Raw genomic sequence first — 12,804 nt, 5'->3', positions numbered from 1 at the left:
TCGGCGCTGGTCTGAGGCTCTCAGGCTCACAGGGCACCTCGGGCACGTCAGTCTCCATCGGCACTGGTCTGAGACTTGGGGCATCTCTGGGAGGGTCAGGACCCCGTCAGCACTGGTCTGAGATGTGGGGTGCCTCCGGGAGGGTCAGGATCTCATCAGCGCTGGTCTGAGACTTGGGGTGCCTCCAGGAGGGTCAGGACCCCGTCGGCGATGGTCTGAGACTTGGGATGCCTCCAGGAGGGTCAGGACCTCATAGCACTGGTCTGAGACTTGGGGTGCCTCCAGGTCGGTCAGGACCCCATCAGTGCTGGTCTGAGACTTGGGGCGCCTCCGGAAGAATCAGGATCTCATCAGCGCTGGTCTGAGACTTGAAGCGCCTCTGGGAGGGCCAGGACCCCAGTCAGCACTGGTCTGAGACTCTAAGGCTGGGGGGCACTTGGGGGGCATCTTGGGAAGGTCAGGACCCCATCAGCACTGATGTGAGACTCTTAAGGCTGGGGGGCACCTGGGGAGCATCTTGGGAAGGTCAGGACCCCGTCAGCACTGGTATGAGACTCTAAGGCCTGGGGGTACTTGGGGGGCATCTCAGGAAGGTCAGGACCCTGTCAGGGCTGATCTGGGCTGGGGGCTCACCGTGCCCGAAGACACTGGGGTGCTTACACTCCTGGATGTGGGCCTGGGTCTCCAGGCTGATGGGGATCCGTCCACTGTATGCCTTATTGTCAAAGATGATCTGCAGGGTGGGGGTGGGGTGCAGGAGGCAGAGTAAACCCTGGCCGGCCCCAGCTCCCAGCCCAGCCCAATGAGTGGTCTGCCGGGTCCCTGCCCCCATCACCCCACAATGCCCTCTGACCAGGCTCCAGCCCTGAAGGGTCCTGCCCCTCACGTGGCACCGTGGGCTCACCAGGATGCTGAAGGTGTAGCAGTCAGGGATCTCGTTGTTGATGAGGCTCTGCAGGTTGATGGTCTTCAGCTGGAAGTGGATGGTGACGTTGATCAGCCTGGAGGGGAGGCTCAAGTGAGGGGGATGGTCCCCCACTGGTCCCCTCCTGGCCCCAGCGTGCCAGTGCCCTCACCCCATGCTGGATCTGCAGCTGGCAGAGGAAGTGCCCAAGTGGCAGGCATCAGCACAGTGGCCCCAGCCCCGAACCCGTTGGGAGAAAGTGGCTGCTGGGAGCCAGGCCTCCCCCGGCATCCTGCCCCCCTCCCGGCTGGCCTGGGGTGGCCCTGAGCGAGTAGTACTTGTGGAACTTGAGCGTGAGGTTCCTGTAACTGGAACCACCATCCGAGAGAGCGAGATCCTCACTGGGGGACACGGGGAGTCGCTCCAGGGGGTCCACTCGGATGCAGTCTGAGGACAGGGAGTCAGGGAGGGGCCTCAGGGGGCAGGGAGCACAGGCTGCACTCCCCAGAGCCCCCAACAGTCCCCCTCCCTGCTTCACTTCCCAAACTGTACTTAAATCCTCGTTGTTGGTTCTCTGCAGTCCCCCCACTGACCAGTGACTGCTTTGTCCTACTCCTGACCAAGACCCTGGCCTGGCACTCGATGGGTCCCCACACATTCACTGAATTCATAACATTAAAAAATAATACCCAGGCAGAGAATCAGGAATTAGAAGGGGAAATGGAATACGTGGCTAATTGCCTCCCTGAACAACTGCCTCCTCTGCCATGAAACCAGAAGAACCGGATGGTGCCCGCCTATCATTTCTGAATGTTTTGATCAGTGATCCTACAGAAGAATCTTGATCAAAAGAAGAAAAATGCACAACAGAATGTCAAACCCTCACGGAACCCAGACTTTCTGGAGCCGAGGCGGCTGGATGAACCCCCAAAACTATTGCCCTGAGACACTCTTTATACCTTAAACCAAAAATATCCCGACGTCTTCTTTAAACCAAACAAGAGTTTAGCTTAATTAATAAAGAACGTCTGCCTTGAACATTGTGCTCTTTTAAGATGCATCTACATGGGATGAAAAAGACAACTCAGAGAATTCAACAGTAACCTAGGGGGCAGTGAGTTCACATTAATGGGGGAGGAACAACTCAGAAAAGGAGAGTGACAATGGTTGCACAACTTGAAATATGTGATCAACGTCACTGAATTCCACGGGTAGAAATGATTGAATTAGTGTATGTTTTGCTACATACATTCTCAACAATAAAATCAATGAAAATAACACCTAGTGCTCTTTGTGTTTCGGGCACTGGACTGAGCGTTATGTGAACGTGAAATTATCAGTCGAGCACAAGGCAGAGCTAGGTTTTCAATCCCGGCTGCCTGGGCTCTCAACAGCTAAACCCTGCCCAGCCCACTCACCGGTGACGACCATTGGGTCAATGTCAAAGGTGTCATTGGCTGGGTCCACATGGCCACGGTGGTAGTAGCGCTGGCAGAGGGCCAGTGCCGAGCCGTTGGCCCCAGGGCCACCCCCGCCCCGCACGTAGGCATACTGGCCCAGCGACACGTCAGGGAGCACCAGGTACTGTAGGCAGAGACACTGTTAGCTACACCTACTCTCCCGCCTCCAGCCCACCTATCCGCCCGCCTCTGCCTGCCTGCACCTGGTCCACGGCATAGAAAATGGCCTGGTAGAGCTGCTCCCGCGTGTACGCCGCGAAGGTGTCATCTGACCCGTCCGAGTAGCCCAGCAAGAAGAGGTGCCGGAAGGCGATGGTGTTCTCCTCCCGGAATGTCACTGCCAGCTGGTTGCTGAGCCCAAACAGGATGAGCTGGTGGGAGGGATGAGAGCACAGCCAGGAGTTCAAGACCCACAGGTGGGACCAGTGTCCCTTGGGGCAGAAAGGGCGAGGAAAGACAGGGTCCTAGAGACGTCCAAAGGGGCGGACCAGAGCCCTCCAAACACAGGGGCCTCTTGCAGTTCTTTGCATGGTTATTTGGTCAGTACCTGCCTTCCCCTCGTCCTCCCCACCCTAAACTTCGTAAGGGCACAGACTATGTCTGCCATGCTCACTCCATCATCTCCCCAACACGCAGCACAAAGCAGCCACTCAAATATCTGACGACAGCAGCTGTTGTTAGGTGCCATCGAGTTAATTCCAACTCATAGTGACCCCATGTGGCAGAGTAGAACTACCCCATAGAGTTTCCTTGGCAGGAAAGCAAATTGCCAGGTCTTTCTCCCACAAAGCTGTTGCTGAGTGGGTTTGAACAGCCAACGTTTTGGTTAGCAGCGGAGCGCTTAACCACTGTACCACCAGGGCTCCTTAGACAACAGTGGCTAATGGTTATTAAATGTTTACCAGAACATTTAATAAACATGCTAACCCCAAGCTGAAAGGATAAGTACTGTTGCTGAGCCCCTTTGCTGGGTGTGTGTGTAGAGGAGCAGACAGGTACAGTAACATGCCCAGGGAGTTCCTGGGTGGTGCAAATGGTTAACACACTCAGCTGCTAACTGAAAGGCTGGAGGTTCAAGTCCACCCAGAGGTACCTCAGAGAAAAAACCTGGCAATCTACTTGCAAAAAATCAGCCACTAAAAATCCTATGAAGCCCAGTTCTACTCTGACATACATGGGGTCGCCATGAGTCGGAATCAACTCGATGGCAACCTTTTCTTTTTTCCAAACGTGCCCAGAGTCACAGTACTAGATGGGAAGCTCCTTAGGGCCGGGGCTGGGTCTGATTCATCTTGGGGTCCACAGAGCCTGGCACAGGATGGCACCTGCTATCTGTTTAGCCACCAGCTTGGATCTCCTGGAGAGTCAACATGGCGTCAGATGCCTGGGTTCAAATCCCGGCTCCCCACACTCAATCGCTGTGTGACTTAGGACAAGTCCCTGAACTTCTCTGAGCCTCAGCTGCCTCATGAATAAAATAGGGGTGAGATCAGCTATCAGCCCCTCAAGATGCTGCACATACAGATATGAGTGTAGTCTCACACTTCCCAGTTGTTACTGCCACTGTCACTGCTATTACGCCGCTGTGGGGGTGGGCCTAGGTTCCTACTCCAAGAGTCTCCTTCAAGGAGAGAGTGGCCACAGGAGGCACTCTTCTGGGGCCCCGGCAGGGCCTCACCTGCACAGTGACCACCAGGATCTTCACCACCTGCAGCATCAGCTTGAAGGGCTTGCGGCCCTTGGCCCGAAATTTGTCACAGGGACTCATGAAGAAGTACTTGAGACGGCGGCGGAGGTCTTCCTCTTCCAGGGGGTTTGGGGGGGTCGGTGAAGCCCCTGGCTGGGTCCCATAGCCGGGGCTGGGGGTCAGGAGCCGCTCGGTCTCTAAGGGGATGGGAGAGAGCAGTGGGGACCAGGCCTGGCAACCCCACCTGCCACAAGCTCAGTCCCCTTCTCGCAGTCCTACACTCTGGCCATGGAAGAACTTTGAAAGAGCCAAGAAAAACCGGAAAATCTGCAGCATCGCAGGAGTATACGCAGCAGTACTGGAGTCCCTGGGTGTTGCAAACAGTTAACGTGCTCAGCTGCTAACCGAAAGGTTGGGGTTTCAAGTCCACCAAAAGGTGCCTCAGAAGAAAGGCCTGGCAATCCACAAAATGATCTGAAAAATCAGCCATTGAAAACCACGTGGCGCACAGTGCTACTTTTGATAACATGTGTCGGAATCAACTCGACAGTAACTGGTGGTGGTGGTGGTGGCTGCAGTAGTACTGCTCAGAGGTAAAGAGTTGGGGTTTGGAACTCAAAAGGGCCTGAGCTGATTCCTGACCCTACTGCTCACCAGCTCGGACAGGGCACCTGAGTCTCAGCTTCCTCATCTGCAAAATGGAGCAATCATCTCTCAAGCAAAAGCTTTGATGCTTACAGAGCATTTATCACAGGGTGGGGAGGGGTGAGGTTAGGGGGTGGGTATGTGGTGAGAATGTGAGAACATTCCATCAACATTCCTGGTGCTAATTTGTGGAATTCTTCCATTGACCTCTCCCAGGACACTCAATTAGCCCAATTCCAGCCTCCAAGCATGAGCAGAGCTCAGTCCACTTTCCAGTCTTTTCTGGACCAACACCCAAAGGTTCACCTTCCCGCTCATCATGACCCAGTCTGTCTCGCTGACCCTCTCACAAGCCACAGGCACGGAGAATGGATTATTGACAATAACCATATGAGTAAGGGAACGCGTTTGCTCGTGCATTTGCGGATGTTATTCCAGCACAGCCCGTATGCTATTTTATGAGCTAATACAGCACCAAAATTAAGGATACAGGCTCCTGGAAATCACACAACCCTGGGACCAAGTCCGAAGTCTGCCACTTCCCAGTTGGGTGACCTGGAACACCTCCTTAAGCCTCAGTCTCTCCAGGAAATAAAGCCTACACCTGAGGCTGAGCAGCCAAGAACTGTCCCTGACACAGCCCCATGACCGGCACTGGAGAACCCTGCTTCTTTCCAAGGCCACAGCTGCCAGGATGAATGTGGGCACTGTCAGAACCTGTCCTGCAGGGCTCCTGGCCCATCTCTCCCAAGCTCCGATGCTGGTGTGGTTGTTTACAAGACAGCTTGAAGGGAAGCCAGCAGAGGGCAGGTCCTCCACCCTAGCTGGGATCACAGCTAACCCACCCCAGACCCTGCCAGCTGGGACACCTTTCGGCGTCTCCACCAACTCAAGGAGGTGAGGCCAACTCCCATGAGAGGTGCAGTCTGAAGGAGTTGGAGGCTGAGTTCCGGAAGGCTGAGCTTCCAAAGGTCTGGAGATCTACAACTGTAGTTAGTTGCTTGGGTTCAAGGAGGCAATCCTCTCAGCCCTCGAGTTTAGGGAAGCTGAACATCTGTCTCCTGAGTTCAGGAAAGGAAGCCTGAGAATTGGAGAAGCTAGTGCTCGCCGCCTGAGTTCAGGTCAAGCTGACCAACCACAGATTAGGTTCAGAACGGAAATCCTGGGAACCTGGTTGCCTGCAATCAGAAAAGCTGGCTGCCCACCCGCAGCCTGAGTTTAGGAACTCTGAGCAGAACCGGGAGTCCCGCCACCTGAGGTCGGAGAAGCTGGCCACCCGCCCGCCGCCCGCGTTCTAGGCCAGCGGTGCTGCCTGCGCCCTCACCTGAGCCGCGCCCGCCCACAAGCGCTGCCATACCGGGCCGGGGAGCGCGGGAGGCCAGCGGGCGCGGCGGTGCAGCTCGGGTTCGAGAACCCGGCGCCGTCACTGCGACCTCGCTCCCTCCCGGCGCAGCTTCAAAACCTCCCGAGTCAGCTGACCCGGGCAATGGCCACGTGACCAGGGCGGCCTCTGGGGCACGTGACCAGATCTGGTCCCGCCCCCTGCGCCACGGCAACCCACTACCGAAGCAGCACGCATGCGCGACTCGGACTGTGGCTTGAGGGCGGACGCGGCCGAAAGGTCCTAGCGCCGACGTGCGGGCAATGGTCGGGGATGGGCCGGCTCTGAGCGTCACCCTGTTTGGCAGCCACTGAGGCCGCCCTAGCTTCCTGTCGTGTCCCGCGTACAGTGTCAGGCTCGTGACTTCCATGTCTAGTGCTTGACCCTTTGCCCTCCGCGGTGTCCGGCGATGACGCTGTGTCCCCATCTCAGGGCTGGCCCCTGCTCCCTTCCAGAAACAGGGTGGGGTGGCATCTCAGCTCCTCCCTCCCCTTGGCCCCAACCATTAGCAAATCCTATTTCATTCCCTAATTACATCCCGAATGGAGCGCTGGTGGCGCAGTGGTTAAGAGCTCAGGCTGCTAACCAAAAGGTCGGCAGTTCGAATCCACCAGTTGCTCCGTGGAAACCCTATGGGGCAGTTCTACTCTGTCCTGTCAGGTCACTATGAGTCGGAATCGACTCAACGGCAACGAGTTTGGTTTAATTTCCTTTATCCCCATCCCTCTGGCCACCAGCTCAGGGCCCCTTAATATTCCTTGCCTGGACCCCCGCAGCAGCCTTCTCCCTGGTCTCTGGCTCCCATTCTTGTCCCTCCCCCACTCCACTCCTGACCCAGCAACCAGAAGCGACTTGAAAGAATAATTCAGACCAGCCTTTTGTGAGAACTCCCTAGTGCTTTCCTCTTTGCTCTGGAGTGACAACCAAACTCCCCACCTCAGCCTGCCAAGGCCCTTGTAGTCTGACTCCCATCTCCTCCCCATCTCATCTCCCAATGGCGCCAGGGCCTTTGCACACTCTTGCCCTGGAACACCATGGTTAAGAACGCAGGCTCTAGAGGACAAACAATTGGAATTTTAATCTAGGAACTCCCAGCTACCACCTCTATGTCTTTTAACAAGTCCCTTTAACTCTGCGTGCCTGTTTCCTCATTTGCAAGATGGGGATACTTGATCATGGTAATTGTCTTACCAGGCTGTGGAGTTAAATGAGAAAATGCAGGAAGAGCACAAGGCTGGGCAAATAGTGCTGGTTATTAAGTTAGTAGTTATGTGAGTATAAAATCCTTCCTTGGGAAAGCCATTCCCTGCATTTAATGAGAACTGTTATGCTTCTAGAATGTACCATACTGTGGTGCGATGGATCGCTTTTATATGGCGTTTCTCACCATGGTCTTGTAACTCCCACCAAATGACTGGGTTGGGGCTATGTAAGTGAGGTGCTTATGGCCCACCAAGGGGATTAGATAGCTTGCTAATAATGCAAATAAGGTGCACGGCACCCTTGTGGGGCGGGGACCATGCAGATAAGGTGTATGGAACCCTAACAAGGGTTGCCACCCTACTAGACTAAAATGCGCCATCCCAGAGGCGAACGGGGGGACCTCACTACCACCAAGAAGAGACAGAAGTAGAGCCCATCCTTTGGGCCCCAGGCCCCTGTGCTGAGAACCTCCTAGACCCAGGAGAGAAATGTAACACCGGAGACAGTGTAAGATAGCGAGAAGCAGCAGCAAGTTCAGCAGAGAACTAGCAGCAGCAGGACCAGGAGATGGGCAGGAGACTGCGATGGGCTTCCCCGCCCACGAAGCCAAGCGAGACAGCTGAGCGCCTTTGGGCAGGAGGCTTCCTGGTGGAGTGGAGTGCCTCTGGGTACTTGGTGGAGCTAAGAGCTTTGTAACACTTGCCTGAGCAGGGCAGAGGCCAGGCCAATGGGCAAGAGAGAGAGAGAGAGAAGCCTGCCTGCAGGCATGGCTGAGCAGAGGCTGTCCCAACCAAAGAACTGTATCCTGAGTCATTCTTGAACCTGAATTGTAACCTGTTATTTCCCTAATAAGCCACATAATCATTAAGTATGGCCCGTGAGCTCTGTGTGGCCATTGCAACGAATTACTGAACACAGCAGAGTGCCGTGGGAGGGACAGCTGGTGTCAGAATTGGTAAAAAGATTGGAGGGTGAGGTATGTCTGACCTTCACCTCCTAGGGATCAGCCCTGGGCTGATGGTGATTCTCTGTCTCCCTCGTGAAGTTAGAGGAGGCCCTGATGCCCTGCCATGTCATTTTTAGAGTCATACCCTGTAATGATTCTTAGATATACATATTGATATGTCTCCCTGTGCCATTTATCTTATTTCCTGCTGAGAGCCCAGCATTTAACAGATGTTTATTGAACACATAAACGAACAACCTCCTTTGTCCAGCAGTGTCCCTGTAACATGGCCTTGGAGGGCAAGGGGTAGATTAATGGAGTAGATGGGGCAGGGCTAGCCACATGGCCTCACATCAGCCCACCAGGCTGCAAAGATGCCAGAAATTCCATCATTTGAGTCATTTCCATGATGGTGGCTGTCACTACGACTGTGGCTGTGTACAAAGGCTAAAGGGAGGGAACCCTGCCCAGGTCACCTGCAGAGTGAGTCTCCTCTTGACCAGGCAGCCAGGCTTGGGGGAGCAGAGCAGTGACTTCGGGATGGACCAGCTGGACAGATGTGGCTCCAGGGCCCAGAGAGGAAGCCAGGAGACTGGGATCCCCGATGTATGGCTGGCCCAGGCCACACCCTCCCACCTCCTGTGGAAGGGACCTTCCATCAGGAGAGAAAAAGTAACAGGTGAACCATGACACAGAGCCAGTAGGCAGTGGGAGGATTTTACTAACTGCACGACACACAACTTCCCCAGGCTCCCAGATGCCGGTGTCCCTTTCAGCCATCAGGCCCCAGCAGTGCCCCCTGCTCCCGCACCCACTCGGGACTCTCCCCGGCAGGGAGAACTGGGCTGACAGTGTCATGGGTGGGAGAGTTGGGGTCAGGGCAGGACTCGGGGTGGGGCACAAGGTCAGGATCGGAGTCGTGATCAGGCTTAGGGTCAGAAGGTTGGACAGGCTCCGGGCTGGGGGAGGATCGGGAGCCAGGGCTAGGTTTGTGGCTAGGACTGGGGAGGGAACCAAGTGCAGAGCCAGGGTCAGGGCCAAGGCCAGAGCTGGGACCAGCGCTGAGGCCGAGGCCAGAGGCGAGCACGGAGGCAGCGTCGGGATCCAGGAGGGAGACCTGACTGGGTCTCAACATGGGCACAGGGCTCAGGCCCAGGCCAGCCGCAGCTGCAGCCGCTGCCGCCGCGGCTGCCGCGCCCTCGTGTACGCGCTTGTGCTTGGTGAGGCTGGAGGCCTGGCCGAAGGCCTTGCCGCAGAGCTGGCAGCGGTAAGGGCGCTCGCCAGAGTGCACGTGCAGGTGCTGCAGCAGCGCCGAGCTCTGCCCGAAGGCCTTGGAGCAGTGAGGGCAGGCGTAGGGCCGCTCGCCCGTGTGGATGCGCAGGTGGTGCTGCAGGTTGGAGCTCTGGCCGAAGGCCTTGCCGCAGTGCGGGCAGCGGTAGGGCCGCTCGGCTGTGTGCGTGCGCTGGTGCTGCAGCAGCGCCGAGCTCTGCCCGAACGCCTTGCCGCACTGCGGGCACGGGTAGGGCCGCTCGCCCGTATGCGTGCGCAGGTGCTTGAGCAGCGCCGAGCCCTGCCCGAAGCCCTTCGCGCACACGGGGCACTTGTGGGGCCGTGGGCCGCCGTGCGTGCGCAAGTGCTGCGCCAGCAGCGAGCCGTGGCCGAAGGCCTTGCCGCACACCGGGCAGTGGTGCGGCTTCTCGCCGCTGTGGCTGCTGCGGTGCTTGAGCAGCGTGGAGCGCCAGCCGAAGGCCTTGCCGCAGGCCGCGCACTGGTAGGGCCGCGCGCCCGTGTGGATGCCGCGGTGCTGGGCCAGCGTGGCGCCGTGGCTGAAGGACTTGCCGCAGTCGGGGCAGCGGTAGGGCTTCTCGCCGCTGTGGGTGCGGCGGTGCTGGCTCAGCCCGGAGCTGCGGCGGAAGGCGCGCCCACAATCCGGGCAGGAGAAGGGTCGCGGCGGACTGGCAGGAGCCGGGAGCACCGCGGGGCTGGTGGGCAGGACCTCAGGGGTGGCAGTGAGGCTGGAGGAGAGGGGGTCCACGTTGGGGGTGTAGCTGTTGGGGTCGAGAACCAGGGGAACGGGGCCGATGACGTCAGGATCGAGGTCAAAACTCGAAGACATGGGGTCGAGATCTTGGGGCTCCGAGTCGCGGTTCCCCAAGATGGAGCCCGGAGCTTCCGCATCTGGGTCCAGCTCCTCAGAGACAGGCTCAAGATCTTCGTAGCTGGGGTCCACGTCTTCGGAGACAGTGTTGAGGTCTTCCGGGTCAGGTTCTGGATCTTCAGAAACTGGGTCCAGGTCTTCACGGTTGGGGTCCAGGTCCTCGGAGTCAGAGTCGAGCTCTTCATAAACGGGCCTTGGCCCTTTGTGGCCTGGGTTCCGTACCAGGACCGAGTGCCGCATCCCCAGCTTCGAGGTGCCGGCCACTTCTGGGGCAGGATCTACAGAGCAAGGAGGGAGGGTGGGTGGAGCTAGTGCTGGGGAATCAAACCTAAACTAAACCAGTCGCGGTGGAGTCCACTCCGACTCATAGGTACCCCATGTATGCAGAGTAGAACTGCGTTCCATAGGATTTTCAAGGATGTGACCTTTTGGAAGCAGATCACCAGGCCTTTCTTCCGTGGCACCACTGGGTGGGTTCAAACTACCAACCTTTCAGTTAGTAGTCAAGCTCAAACCATTTGTGCCACCCAGGGATTCCTCTGGGACACAGCGGGTCTCTTTTGGAGTCTGGGCAGGGATGGGAGAGGAGGCCAGGTCACACCCCAGACCCGGCTCCTGAAAACTGATGGGTCCTTCCCTTGTCTGCAACCTCAGGAAGACTCCTGACCCAGCCCTGATGGAACTCACACCTGGATGGAAGTCATGGGACCCAGCACTCGGCTCCAGTGCCCAACGCCATGGCTCTGCCCCTCTATCCATCCTGGGCTCCTCGTGTGGAAATCTTGGGTCCTGTGGAGGAGAGAGTCCTAGGTTCCTACCCCCTTGACTGGGGGCGGGGAGACCCTGGGTCCCCTCTTGGGGAAGGTGTAGGTGCCAGGGTTCCTCTGCTTGCTCCTGAGTACATGTCTGGATTCCTGCCCTATAGCTGGAGGTAGCATACTTGGGGGTTCCTATAGGGAGGGGGCATCCTGAGCTCTGGAGCCTATAGCTGCGGGATGAGAATGGAGGGGGTCAACATTTGGTACCCTTCCTGGGTTACTGGGGGAGGGAGTGTCAACACATCAGCCTTTCCTCTTAGAAGATCCTGAATGCCAGTTCCTAGAGGGTGAGGGTGGGCAACCGATATGTGGGACCCCTCCTGGGGGCAGGGAGACCCCTGGGCCCCACAGCCAGGAGGGTGGGAACAGGTGTCAGTATATGTGGTTTCCCAATTGGTTAGAAAATCCTGAATTCTAACCTCTGGCTGGGGGGTTGTTGTTGTCAGGTGTTGTTGAGCCAATTCCGATTCATACCAGCCCCATGTGACAGAATAGAACTGCCCCATAGAGTTTTAGGGGCTGTAATTTTTATGGGAGCAGATCGCCAGGTCTTTCCTCTTGCAGAGGGGTAGGTTTGAACTGCCAACCTTTTGGTTTGCAGCAGAGTGCTTAACCGCTGCGCTGCCAGGGCTCCTTCTAGCTTGGGGAGGGCAGGTGAAAATAACACCTGGGTCCCCTCCTGGGTTACTGGGGGAACCCCTGGACCACCTCCTAGGAAGGGGAGATTCCTGGGCCACTGGGCCATGGGAAAGGGTGTCAGGACACTTGTGTTCCCTCCTGGATAAAGACCTTGAGTTCCAGCCCCATGGCTGGGGGAAGGAGGGTGGAGAGTGGAGAAACAATAGCTGGGGCCCCTTCTGGGGAGCAGGGGATCCCAGGATTACCTTCAGGGAGGAGCTGCTTTGAGCTATCCACCCATGACTGGGGGTCAGAGGGCAGCCAATCCATTGGTCTGTTGCTGGGGGGCACCGGGGCATCCTGAGCCCCAGACCCCACAGTTATGGAGTTAGCAAATTGAGAGGGGGGGGAGGTTCCTGGATCTCCCCTCAACCCCAGACCCCAGAGTTAGAGAGTAGGGGAACAATACCTGGGCTCCCTCCTGGGTTCCTGGGGGACAGGGGACCCTTGGATTGCCTCCTGGGGGAAGAGTTTCCTGAACTCTGGGTCTTTGAGCTGGAAGAGGGGAGGAGAAAGAGCTGGGGCCCTTTCTGAGTTCCTGGGTGTCTGGTGGACTCCTAGATCTCATCCTGGGGAAAGCACCTCCTAAACTCCTGACCCCACGGCTGGAGGGTGGGAGGAACAATACCTGGGCCCCCTCCTGGGGTTCTGGGGACAGATGGACCCCGATCCCCCTCCTGAACTCCTGACCCCTCGGCTGGAGGGCTGAGGAGGACAATACCTGGGCCCCTCCCGGGGTCCTGGGCGGCCTCTGGATGCCTCAAGATTGCCTCCTGGGAAGGCGGCGATCTGAGCTCCGGACCCCACAGCTAAGGGGTGCCCCCCTACCGCCCGCGGGGCCCTCCCCTCGGGACGCATCAGCGAGGAGAGCGCGCTAGGCCCGCAGGCCGCGCCGCCCCTGCGCATCGCGCCCGCGCCCAGCTT

General features: G+C 57.5%; 2 protein-coding genes across 2 annotated transcripts in view; both read right to left on the bottom strand.

Annotated features, from left to right (window-relative positions):
- MCOLN1 (mucolipin TRP cation channel 1) overlaps positions 1-6,142 on the bottom strand; it is a 14,997-nt gene extending 8,855 nt beyond the window's left edge. The window contains exons 1-7 of the mRNA XM_004378382.3: positions 6,021-6,142; positions 4,043-4,248; positions 2,568-2,735; positions 2,323-2,488; positions 1,243-1,351; positions 905-1,001; positions 634-733 (exon numbers count right to left, since the gene is read on the bottom strand). Of these exons, the coding sequence (XP_004378439.1) occupies positions 634-733; positions 905-1,001; positions 1,243-1,351; positions 2,323-2,488; positions 2,568-2,735; positions 4,043-4,248; positions 6,021-6,051 (877 nt within the window). The 5' untranslated portion in view covers positions 6,052-6,142. The remainder of the gene's footprint in view (positions 1-633; positions 734-904; positions 1,002-1,242; positions 1,352-2,322; positions 2,489-2,567; positions 2,736-4,042; positions 4,249-6,020) is intronic.
- Positions 6,143-8,998: 2,856 nt separating this feature from the next.
- Positions 8,999-11,173, bottom strand: ZNF358 (zinc finger protein 358). The gene is made up of 2 exons (XM_004378381.2): positions 11,074-11,173; positions 8,999-10,662 (listed from the first exon to the last, which is right to left on the bottom strand). Exons 1-2 carry the CDS (start codon positions 11,141-11,143, stop codon positions 8,999-9,001), a joined length of 1,734 nt encoding a protein of 577 aa, XP_004378438.2. The 5' UTR covers positions 11,144-11,173.
- Positions 11,174-12,804: the final 1,631 nt, after the last annotated feature.

This window comes from Trichechus manatus, unplaced genomic scaffold, assembly GCF_000243295.1.
Source record: "Trichechus manatus latirostris isolate Lorelei unplaced genomic scaffold, TriManLat1.0 scaffold00057, whole genome shotgun sequence".
NCBI classification, from domain to species: Eukaryota; Metazoa; Chordata; class Mammalia; order Sirenia; family Trichechidae; genus Trichechus; species Trichechus manatus.
This window is presented reverse-complemented; position numbering and strand designations above follow the sequence as displayed.

Bases quoted from the DNA above. Each gene is read 5' to 3' on its own strand.
- ZNF358 (XM_004378381.2), bottom strand. From the start codon at position 11,143: ATGGATAGAGGGGCAGAGCCATGGCGTTGGGCACTGGAGCCGAGTGCT. The intron at 10,663-11,073 runs GTGTGAGTTCCA...CTTGCTCTGTAG, and splicing joins GTCCCATGACTTCCATCCAG to ATCCTGCCCCAGAAGTGGCC.